The sequence below is a fragment of the Triticum aestivum genome, chromosome 1D (assembly GCF_018294505.1).
Source record: "Triticum aestivum cultivar Chinese Spring chromosome 1D, IWGSC CS RefSeq v2.1, whole genome shotgun sequence".
In the NCBI taxonomy this organism is placed as follows: domain Eukaryota; kingdom Viridiplantae; phylum Streptophyta; class Magnoliopsida; order Poales; family Poaceae; genus Triticum; species Triticum aestivum.
The window spans coordinates 5,784,604-5,796,872 of record NC_057796.1 but is presented as its reverse complement, the minus strand read 5'-3'; the positions used below and the strand labels follow the sequence as shown (position 1 = coordinate 5,796,872).

Genomic DNA, 12,269 nt, shown 5'->3' with positions numbered 1-12,269 from the left:
TTTTTGAATGGTTTGGGAAATATGTTCTGTATTCGAAATTGGATGTCAACATCAACCACGTAGAGCTGGTAAGTTTCAACCAGTTACTACTCGAGAGTTAAGTGTTAGTCCTCTGCATAATTCTATTGTTCGATAAGGGGCGCTTTATTGCTTACAAAGTTTTTAAGTATTATCTGGCTTCTGCATAACTAAAATGCACACAGCCAACATTTCAAAAAAAAAGATGCACACAGCCAAACCAAGTCCAAACTCAAAAAGAAAAAGTTGTACTAGAGCTATGTTAATTAATTTGGCTCAGAGAGAGTGCTAAAAAAAAACTTAATTTCAATTATTTAAATCCATCTTCTGTAGCAACCAACGACGACAGGCATCTAAAACAAGCGTATGATTTTCGTCGAGTATGATTTTCTCAAGTTTCATGAAGATTTAGGTTCGTAGTGGGAAGCTGTGGAGTGGCCCTTAAGAACATTTCTTGCTGACATGACATCAATTGCGCTGTAGTTATTTGCCTTCTTACGTCTCCTTTGTGGTTATGTCTCTCTTTAAAGTTTGAACCAGGCGCCCCGCTTTATATATTCCTTCCGTCCGGGACTACCTGTCTCAAAAATGAATAGAAATTGATGTATATAGAACTATATAAATATAACTAGATACATCCATTTCTGCGACCAATAATTCTGAACAGAGAGAGTATAATGCAACAACCGAACAAAGTGCATGGCTGACCAATACAAGGTGATGAGGTAGTCCTCATACAATGCAGATCCTGTTAGAGTTGTGTCGAATATTGCGTATAAGATAGGTTAGAGTTGGACTTTGAGTAGTATTGTGTTTAGATAGGATATAGAGTCGTGTCCTAATAGGACACTTGTATCCTAGGCCTCTCATATATAATGGGGGTAGACACACGATGTAACCCATGCCAACATAATAGCATAGGAACGCAAGGGAAGCCGGCGGCATGTGCCGGCGTGCAGGGCGACGGGGTGCGGTATTGTAGCGATGTCATGGGGAGGAGCGCCCATAGTCAAGCCCCGGGGATGTAGCCAAGGTGAACCTCGTTAACAAATCTCGGTGTCGTGCTCGTGTGGTTCCTTGGTCCTCGGATGATCAACGGTATGCCTCGGATTATTCTAATAGATCCCAGGATAACCGGATCACACAGAACGCATGCAGCTATACTACCAAAGTGAGCATAGGAAGAACCGATAGCAACGTCACACTATGCCCTATAACATCTAAGCTCAACGACAACACTCTTAGGAGAGCGAATAGCCCTAAGTGTCAGCGTTGTTGAGTCCACACCGAACAAAGGTTTTTACTCCGAGCCCAGACAAGAAGAAGAGCACCACGGTGATATCTTTAAGAGCAAAGCGGCACCCGCGAGCATCACCCTCGTTGACGGCAAAGCATGGGGCTTTACTCGACAGCTCCCCCATGACACCACGAGGTCTCCAGGGTAAGCACGACGAGTTCAGACCTCCAGATCTGGATCTAGGTGTCACCACTGCCGGAGACAAAGAGCACACCCGAGCCACCCGTCGCTCCACCTATCACTGCTGCCATGGGGCCCGCTAGAGAGCGAACCATCAGACCGCCATCCAGGGTTGCCACCTCGACATCCATATCAGAGACACCACCAACCGCCCACATCACGGTGCACCCACCACGGTAGGAGAAGCAAATGGCGTCCCCTTACAATCATAGCCATACATCAGCCACATAGTCTGGATCGATGCCTCCATGGTAGGAGGCACCCACGCCTGCATCTCCAGCCAGTCCCGGTGGACCGGGGGAGACACAACTACAGACATCTGTCTCCGAGCGCGCTCGCCCGACACCATGTCTGTGGTCTTCGACGCTGCTCCACCTGGTGAACAGTAAATTCAGCAAAAATAGATTTTTTTTTTAAAATCTATTTTTTTGAATGGAAGATATTTTAGTGTGTGAAGTGCGTGCCAAATTTCAAAACATTTGGACATCGGATTAGCTCTCAGTAAAAAAAGGGTCCAGACAATGCACAAATAGTAACCTTTTTCACATACATTAAATTCGTCCTTTTTTGCTGAGAGCTACTCAAACATTCAAGTGTTCTGAAATTCGGTACGAACATCAGACACTCAGTTATATTTCTGCACAAAAAAAATTCAGATTTTTTTTGAATTTATTTAGTAATTTTTAATGATTTTTTGTTCATTCCCGGACTCATCTGAGCCCGTGAGCCAAAACGCGTAGGGTGAGCTCCCTGCCATGACGGCCGAACAAGACCAAGGCAGGGGGAGCTCGCTGCCATGACGGCCGAACAAGACCAAGGCAGGGGGAGCTCCCTGCCATGACCTAGCCCTCCGCCCACCAGAGCCGCGTCAGAGAAGCCAAGGTAGGCCAGAGTCGATCCCGCATCAACCAGATGATCCACGACGGATCTGAGTTGTCGCATACACCCGCAGCCCACCACCACCTTTGGGAGGCAGCGAAGCAGCCTCTGGCCCGTGCCATCCCAACCCGCTCCGCCGAACAAGCCACCCCGGTAGGACCACCATCGTCATATCTGAAAGCCGCCGCCCATCCGTTGCTTCCCCGTCTAGTTAAATCCACTACTCCATCTGATATGTATTACCACTAGTAGAAAACGGAGCTTTCATGCCGGTTCTTAAGGGCCTTTAGTGCCGGTTCGGAACCCGCACTAAAGGTTGGAGACCAAAGGCCCCCCCTTTAGTCCCGGTTCAACACGAACCGCCAGTAAAGGCCCACCACGTGGCACGAGCCCGCGCCGTGGTATGCGGGACCTTTAGTCCCGGCTGGTAACACCAACCTGGACTAAAGGTTTTTTTTTTGAATTTTTTGGAAAAAACTTTGATTTTTTTCCCGATTTTCAATTTTCTTAATTATTTGACGATTTAGTCTCTAATCACCACTCATAACTGCTCAAGTGTGGATCACTCATCCCAAATCACCTAAGTTTCCGGCCGGTCACCCATCGTCTTACTACTCCAGCCTGAGCACGCTTAACTTCTGAGTTCTATTCCCCCTAGTTTCCAAGTCCGCACTTGTTGTTTCCTAACAATATTAAGCTGTCAATCCTATTAACCCTCAGGAGTTTAGCTTGAGCATGAAGTCACACGTTCATCGTTTGAGTTTGAAACTATTATTCTAAAAAACACTAATTATTTAGTAACATTAATATTTCTTGAGTAAGTAGTTTGACCATAGTTTGACCAGATTTGACCAAAATTCAAAAAACTGAAATAATTATTTAGTAACACTAATATTTCTTGAATAAGTAGTTTGACCACAGTTTGACCAAAATTCAAAAAAAAAACTGAAATGTGAGCATAACTTTTTTCCTTTTAGAGTTTGAGGATTCTAAAAATTTGCAAAACGGCCTACAGCCGTCAAAATCGGATGCGTATTTTCGTGCTGAACATTTTGATATATTATACGTTGTTTTCCGATATCGGATGCAAAAGATATAGTTGTTTTACCTTTTCATCATATTTTTTTGCAAAACATGTCCAAATTTAAGTTTTTAAATTTTCCTAACTAGTAGATGTAGTAACATAACTACATCTCGAAGGATCTTAATTTTTGAAGTTTTTATCATTTTGTTTTGTTTTTTTCAAAACTGAAATGGCGATAGACAGGGAGAGGGGAGGGGGGTAGAGTTTGATAATTGCCCTTTAGTCCCGGTTTGTGTCTCCAACCGGGACTAAAGGTTAAACCCCTTTAGTCAAAGGGGCTCGTGGGGCCCCGGCCTGACGCCAGCCTGCCACCACCCCTTTAGTAGCGGTTAGTGGCACGAACCGGTACTAAAGGTTCAACATGAACCGGGACTAATGCATAGCCGTTTGAACCGGGACTAATACCATTAGTACCGAGCCAAAATTGAACCGGGACTAATGTGTCTCACGTAAGGTCCTTTTTCTACTAGTGTACTTGTCGCTCAAACGAATTTATCTAGCACTGAAAAACGTCTAAATACGTCCGTGTGACAAGTAATATGGATGAAAGGGAGTATCATTAACTCAAAACTATATACATGGGCGCGGGCTTTCTGGCACCCCTTATACCGAGCCCATACGTGGAAAGGGTATGAGATGTTGTGGTATGTCTGAGCAGTCTGCCACGTCGAATTTGGCACACTCCAGAGTCCGGACCACTTTTTCACCTTCACTATTTTCTTTTATTTTCTTTTTTTGTCCTTACCATTCTTTTTTTTTTGAGGTTCTGTCCCTACCATTCATATGCATGTAATCGGGCATATAATAGGGAGAAAAGTGGGGTTACCACTGCGTGCACAGATAAATGTGGGCTTAAGTGAATATGCCTGAACAGCGCCAAGACGGGTCAGTGGATGTATATGAAATCAAATTAGCTCCTCAATTACCGATGCTCTGACAAAACTAATAAATCTGGACAGAGGAAATAGTTTCCGTAGCTACTACGACTGGAGTAATACTCTATATATAGTTCGAGCTCCATGCATTGTGCAAAGGGAGACAGCTAGACGGATGGTAGCTCCCGCATTTACCATTTTCATTAACCACACCCACGTTGCTTGGGCAGAGCTTTGGTCGGGGGGATCCATGGACTCTTCTTCCGATGCGCCGCTGCTGGCCGCGAGGTGGGAAGAGCCCGGCAGTACCAGCCGGCGCTGGTGTAGGGAAGCCGCGCAGCTGGCGGGGCTTGCGGCGCCGATGGTGGTGGTGATGCTGCTGCAGGTCACGATGCAGTTCATCTCCACCGTCATGGTGGGGCACCTCGGCGACGTCGCGCTCGCCGGTGCGGCCATCGCCAACTCCCTCACCAACGTCTCCGGCTTCAGCGTCCTTGTGAGCAAGCATGCAGCGCACATTAATTTATTTCGTTTATGTTTAGCTATTGGTACTTTCAATTCCGTTAGAGCAGCCCCTGAATCCCATCCGGATGTGTACAAGATCGGCGACCGGTCCAGATGTCTCAGTGTCTTCTCCCTCCATGCGACCGCCATTTATCCAGTTGCATCGTGCGGAGATCTCTGCTACTTCTGATGTTCTTTGTTATTACGGATAGTTCCTACAAAGAATCGTACTAAGGACATAAATGCTTGAATTATTGATGTGGATGCTACATAGTGGGTTCTCATCTTTTAGAGACCACGAGTGTAATAGAAGCATCCGTTGGCAAGATGAACTTTGTTATGGTCAGATGATGTACTTTGATATGATAAACAAAAGGTTGTGTGGATCATTCAGGATCTCCCCTCTTTTCTAAAAAAAAATGATCATCTCATGACTACTGGGAATGAATCAAATCAGATGGTTCCATTTCTCAACCTTTCTGATTAGCGCCGACCGCACGCGGCTAGCTAGGTCGTTCGATTAATCTTTTTTACAATGGACCTGTGGTGCTTGATTCACCCCACCCCGCTGTACATATAGCTAGTTTCGGTGGGCAATATCGATCTATTATATTCCCGCGAAAAATATAATCAGTCACTTGATCCGACTGAGTTGGGTGTTGAGAAAATTCGGCCAGGGTGATGTTCGCATTCTTTGCAGTGATGATTGAAACAAAATCTTCATAGCAACTGTTGCCCACCTTGCACAAGCCACGTTTGTTATTCTTGATATTCTTTCAGCGAAAATCCAAACTTATGAGCGACCCGTATGGACTGCCACCCCTCCCCCCTAACCTCCAAGTAACCCGTCTTCCCCGAATTTACTATGAGTCTCCTCCCTTCCAATCAGATGTTGCCACCTCATCCTGTAAATTTAATTCCATAAGATTAATGTGTAGGTGTAGCAAAACTCTTCTTTCAGTAATGTCGATGCACTTTATCCTAGTTTAACTTCCATTTATTCAGCAACAATATGTATAATTTGTTACTGATGCAGTTTCCCTTTTAGATTGGACTGGCAGGCGGATTGGAAACTCTTTGTGGGCAGGCCTATGGAGCAGAACAATATCATACATTATCTTTATGTACCTACAGGTCCATCATTGCACTTCTTGTTGTGAGTGTGCCCATCTCCATTGTTTGGTGTTTCATCCCGGAAGTACTTCCTCTCATGGGCCAGGAACCACAAATTGCAAATGAGGCTGGCAAATATGCATTATGGCTTATCCCTGGTTTATTTGCCTTCGGTGTTACTCAATGCTTTTCAAAGTTTCTGCAATGTCAAAGCCTAATATTTCCAATGGTTCTTAGCTCCTTGATTACAATTGCGGTATTTCTTCCTCTTTGCTGGTTCATGGTTTACAAAGTTGGGATGGGTAATGCTGGAGCTGCTTTATCCGTTAGCATTTGTGATTGGGTTGAAGTGACTTTTCTTGGCCTTTACATTAAGTTCTCACCCTCTTGTGAGAAAACACGCGCTCCACCATCGTGGGAAGCTTTTAGAGGGATTGGCAGTTTCATGCGTTTGGCTGTACCATCGGCTCTTATGATTTGGTAAGTAAATGTTATTTGCCATGTTTCTATAATGATGTTGTTTTAACCTCTAGCACAAAAAATAACATATGCTATTTTATCTAGTATTTCATATTTTGGCAAGCAAAATATTGTCCAATACAGCAAACTCTTATGCACTCTTCATTCACTTTTACTTGTTCTTGTGGACATTAATATAGTTTCCAACGTGCACCTTTTGGCAAATAATTAAGATTATAATTATAATGATGTGATCATTCATAACACTAATGGTATCTTCATGTGACAAATCTATATAGTTTGTGTATCAGTAGCCAACGTTTCTAAAGGTGTCAGCATGGAAAATAACAAGTACGTTCCTCTCAAAAAATATATTAATAATAACAAGTACGTGGCAAAACCTTTTTAATAGTGGTGCACTTGCAGCCCATAAGATCCAAGCATTGTTGCTATTTTTTATATCTCTTTCTACTTATGTTCGTTCATACCTACTCCCTCCGTCTGGAAATAAGTACCGCTCAAACGGATGTATCTAGCACTAAAATACGTCCAGATACATCTATTTGAGCGACACTTATTTTCGGATGGAGGAAATACTATTTTTCTGTTGTTCTTGCCACAGCACCCTTGCACACTTGATTGGTCTGTTAGAATACTGTCAGAAAAGGATGATGGTCTTTTACAAACCATTTGAAAATTTGAAATGTCGGCTCGTCTCGGATTGATTGTCCAAATCAAGTTTGTTTTCCTCTTCGTCTTTGTTGTGAAGACATCTTTCAACAAAAGAAAGTCCGTCTTCGTCTTCGCCTTTGTTGTGAGCAGATCCTGATCAGATACCTTTTGTTTTTTTGCCACCCGCTCGCAATACCACTGGATATATTCTTCCCTCTCCTCTTGAAATGAACTGGATAATTTCTGCACATATATTACTTTAAGTTTAGCTTCTAATTATGTATTCTCTAGCATCAAAACATCCCGGAAACCTCTGAATATTAACCTAGCTTTCCTTGACCACAGTCTGGAGTGGTGGTCTTACGAGCTGCTTGTTCTGCTTTCCGGGATGTTACCAAATCCTGCACTGGAAACCTCTGTGCTTTCTATATGGTATGCATTAGTAGAACCCTAAATAAGATTATACTTGAATCCATCATATTCTATGAAGTTTACCATACTGATGTCCTTTTGGAACAGCGTATCTACAATGATACTGTTGGCCAACCTTCCTTACGGCATTGGAATAGCTACCAGGTGGGTAGCTACTAGCTAGTGCATTTGTTGCTATATATCGTCAGTATCACCTGTTTCTACAGAATTTAACATGCTACGTATATATGTTGTCCGTGTGCCAGTGTGCGCGTCTCAAATGAATTAGGCGCCGGCAACACACAAGGTCCCCGCTTGGTGGTGTGTGTTGCCTTGTCTATTGTGGTCTGCTCAGCATTCTTAGTGAGCACAACTCTTCTATTACTGCGCCACTTTATTGGAATTGCGTTCAGCAATGAGGAAGAGGTCAGGCGTTATGTCACAAGAATGGTACCCCTACTTTCCATTTCAGCAATTACAGACAGCCTCATGGCAGTCCTTCAAGGTATCCACATGTCTTTCTTTTGGCATATAGCATCATAAACTAAATTAAACTAATAGACTGAATGCTTCCATTGCACCACTCAGGTGTGTCTCGGGGCTGTGGATGGCAGCATCTAGGGGCTTATGTTAACCTGGGTGCCTTCTATCTTGTTGGTATCCCCGTTGCACTCTACTTTGGTTTTGCAATGCAACTAAGAGCAAAGGGGTTTTGGATTGGCATACTGGCTGGTGGAGCCACACAGGTCACTCTCCTGTCTGTTATTACGGCTACCACAAACTGGAACAAGATGGTAAGTCCTTTCTCAGTTTTTATGCCTGATGATTCGTGATCAGAACATGCCTTAGGTATTGCTAAGGGCAACTCCAATGCCATGCATCAAATTGCCCGCAAGGTCCGGACTGCGCTGCCTGTACATTTTTTGCCATCCACTGCCATGCATCAAATGCCCGCGGCCTAATCCGGACGTCCAACATCAGCCAAACCGGAAGCAAACTCATTGGAGGTTTGGGAGTCCGGACGCCCGCCTGGTCGGACTATGACATACCTGACCCCGCCCCCCCCCCCCCCCAAAACCCCTCTCCTAGAGCCCTTTTTTCTCACTCCGTCCCACTCTTAATCTGTATCCGCACCCACCAAGACCGCCGCTGCTATACCACTCCGTCCCGCGCCTAGGCCTTGCTAGACCTCCATTGCTCCACCAGGCGCATTGTACTTCGCCGCGGTTGCACCCAGTATCCGGCGGCAGCCCATGCATTGGCCGCCCCCTTGCCGATGCCCTCCATAATGGAGGCCAACCCCGGCAAGTGTTCGGCCAAATACCATTGAGAATTTCTTTGACTTTCTCCTTGTTTAACATGAAGCAAGCACAAATGGCAAATTGCTCAATGTTACACTTGATGATCACGTCATTGTATAGCCCAGACGCGCAGCCCATGCTATACCAAAGGACGGAGGGCAAGTTCTTCGCATTTATGCACTGTTGGATGAAGCTCAAAGGGCACAACATCTGGATGAACAACATTTGTAATGAAGAAGTGCAAACTCGAGGAGAGAAAGTATGTAATGAAGGCTGCTTTCGAGAAGTACTTTCATCCAACACTTTTGAATTGCTATCGATCGATGATTTAAAGTGAGCCAACATTTGGTCTAGCTTTATTTTATTTTCTTTGAAAAGGTGCGGACATTTGGTGCATAGGCTTGGATGGCCGCCCCCTATATGCTCTTTGTGGACACGTCCGGACGTGCCCATGAATGTTAGATGTGTCCGATTTGATGCACATAGTTGGAGTTGCCCTAATGCATGCTTCTCCTTGTCTTAAATGTTTCATTTCAATAACTAGCGACCTGTCTATCAAAACCCTAAGCACTGGTACCAAGGATAGTAAGAAAAAATAACTGATATTTATTTGCAGGCCGACAAGGCGAAGGAGAGAATATTTGAGGACAGGCTTCCAACACAATAAGCGTTGAAGAACTGACATATGAATTTCTTTTGGAATGCTTTACAATCAGAGTCTATGATTAGTTTTTTATTTAATTATGCTTAAGAAAATGACCGTCGAAGCTCTTGTTACACGGACGAAACATTATTCATAATTGGACAACGTGTAGTTTTTTTGGTGCTGTTACTGTTTTCTTTTGTGTGTTTCTTTCGATGGATGAATGTACTTTGGTGACCATCCTGCCAACTGATTATGTGAATTTGGAAATAACTATTATTGAATATTGAGTGTAAGGAACTCAACAATGGAGAAATCGCTGAACTCTTTATGAAGATCACATATATATAGTAGTATACAAGGGATGCAATGTAAAGGTGCCTCTTCGGTAAGGGATGTGAAGAACCAAAGTTTGTTGGTGAGGAGGCAGCAACAGGCAGCGTTTGCTCATTGAGTAACCATTTTCTTATTTCCTAAGCATGGATTAAGTAGGATCAAATTATTCTTAATGATCCATACTCAATGATTGTTTTTGAATGTAAATCATCTTGATTAAGACCCCTTAAGGAAACATGTTGGAAAACCATGAGTGTTGCATGATATGCTACAATAACTGCTTCAGCCCAGTGGGTAAGTAATTAATGAGAAAATAATACAAGATATAACTATGTTTGATTCTTTGTTAGCTCATATGAGAAAATCCGGTATGCTCTCATAAGTGAGTTTAGCACCAGTGCAGAAATCCTTATAGGTTTAAATACTTAAGTGGCACACCTGTAAAAGAGCAAACAATAAATTTGCCAAAAATATCTAGTAGCTGCGGAAATTCGCAGGGGCATGTAAGTGCAGGGCACTCATCTGCCAAGCCCTGCACTCATCTTAAATTTGTGCTTTTTTTCATGTGGATCTCGCGGAAGAGAAAAGAGTAGTTGAATCCCACATGAGGGCACAGTAAAAAAGAAAATCCCTCAAAAAGTTTTAAGTTTCAATGATGAAAAATGCAAAGTTTCAGCAAGTTTCAGAGATATAAATGTAAGCATTTTTCTGTCAGGCGTAGGTACAAAATAATTGATTTTTACTGGTTGCCCGTACTAAGTTTCAACATATGAAACTTAATATTTTTTAAAGTCGTCAAAATATATATTCAAAACGGATATTATTTCAAAACAGTGGTCACGAGAAACACGAATATGAAAACAACACTTAATTTTAGTTTTTTTAAGATCTAAAACTTTGACAATCGAAACCCAAAACAAAAAGCTGGCATCCCGGATTTGCTGCCACAACTCTCCCCGTGTAGCCGCCGAATGAATTTTCTTTGGCACGGAGGATGCATGCCTGGCCTTTAAATACACGCACTGTATGTCACCAGAAGTGCTAGCATTAAAGGGTCCCGATCGAGAGTACAGGGCGATGCAAGAACCCCCATACCACTAGTTAAACCAACCCCGAAGGCCAGAACATGGAACCACGGGCAGACCCTGAGAACATGTCGGGAACCCATGTTTGAGGGGCAGCGAATGGAGTCATCAGGGTAGCTGGTAGCGGACAGTCCCTATCATTTATGGGTCCCTAGAGCAACAAAAATGATGACCTTTATTTACGGACGCAGAGTAACTATATCCACCTGTATCAATTCATGTCAACATTAAGTCACACTAGGAATTAATATACTCCCTCCGTCCGGTGAAGAGTGTACGTTTGGCTTTAAAATTTGTCCACAAAAGAGTGTACTTCTATCTTCTCAATGCACTTTAAAGTAGAAAAAAATATATTTCTCTCTCATCACATGGTAACCAAGACCAATAACAATCTACACATGGTCTTCTTAATTTTTACATGCACTAAACACATTAGGGATTGGATAATTAAAGAGAAGAAAGATGGTGGCTTGCACCTTTCCAATGCATTTTCTATTTTACTCCATAATTTGTCCTAAAATCTCTAGATTTCACTCTTCACTGGACGGAGGGAGTATGGCCCATATCTTCTTCTATTATTTTATTATCCACTAGGACCTCTGAATGCGTTAGTGCATGGTACATAAAGTTGACTTGAAGGACCCATATGTAGAGAGATTCCAATGAAACACATCCCCGCCCTTGTGTCAGGTTAATTAAATCCAATCAGGATAATGATTTTACCATCACATAAGACATAGGCCAATCAAATCTCGCCTGAAAGAAATATCTGGCATGAAAGAAATAAGCACTAGCACAAGAGTATCATTATTGTGATGAATGATGCAGTACAAAGATAGATATTTTTATTGGATCCAAGCATTTTCTAGCCACTTGTCTTCCCAGAATCGAATTTTTGACCCATCTTTTATTGTAAAGGATCCAAAGCGAAAAATGCGTTTCTTTACCCGTATTAGACCACCTGTCGGGGATATACCCCGCGGTATGACCCGGCCGGACAAGCTTGGCGACTCACTGGCGATCCGCCCGAACATGGCGGTTCACAGGGTAACCCGCCTAGACATTGTAATTCACTGGAGACCCGGCGGGCGGATCAGACGGATGACAAGGCCCAAGGCCCAGCAGGCTGGCTTATACTCTGGTGGGCCGGTTTAAGATGAAAGGCGTGAGGATTATTTCCTTCATAAGGAAGCAAGACCTGGACTTGTATTCAACTTGTAAAGAAAGATAGACTAGTCCTAATCCTACTAGGACTCCGTATGTAACCCGCCCCTCTAACTTATATAAGGAGGGGCAGGGCACCCCAAGAGGGACAAGAAACAAGAAACAATCTCTAGGGCTAGACACAAAGAGCCGGCTTACCGGCGACTCTCTCATGATCATAATGAGACCTAGCCACAAACAGCATGTAG

General features: G+C 43.4%; 1 protein-coding gene across 1 annotated transcript; it reads left to right on the top strand.

Moving 5' to 3' along the window:
* The first annotated feature begins 4,505 nt into the window (after positions 1–4,505).
* On the top strand, positions 4,506–9,726 carry LOC123162138 (protein DETOXIFICATION 12). The gene is made up of 7 exons (XM_044579934.1): positions 4,506–4,829; positions 5,886–6,430; positions 7,427–7,513; positions 7,601–7,657; positions 7,759–7,997; positions 8,081–8,286; positions 9,410–9,726. The coding sequence occupies exons 1-7, from the start codon at positions 4,509–4,511 to the stop codon at positions 9,458–9,460; spliced, it is 1,506 nt and encodes a 501-aa protein (XP_044435869.1). The 5' UTR covers positions 4,506–4,508; the 3' UTR covers positions 9,461–9,726.
* Positions 9,727–12,269: the final 2,543 nt, after the last annotated feature.

Excerpts from the sequence above, each read along its gene's own strand:
- LOC123162138 (XM_044579934.1), top strand. The coding sequence starts at position 4,509 with ATGGTAGCTCCCGCATTTACCATTTTCATTAACCACACCCACGTTGCT. Across the intron at positions 4,830-5,885 it reads TCTCCGGCTTCAGCGTCCTT|ATTGGACTGGCAGGCGGATT; the intron begins GTGAGCAAGCAT and ends TTTCCCTTTTAG. Across the intron at positions 7,998-8,080 it reads CCTCATGGCAGTCCTTCAAG|GTGTGTCTCGGGGCTGTGGA; the intron begins GTATCCACATGT and ends TGCACCACTCAG.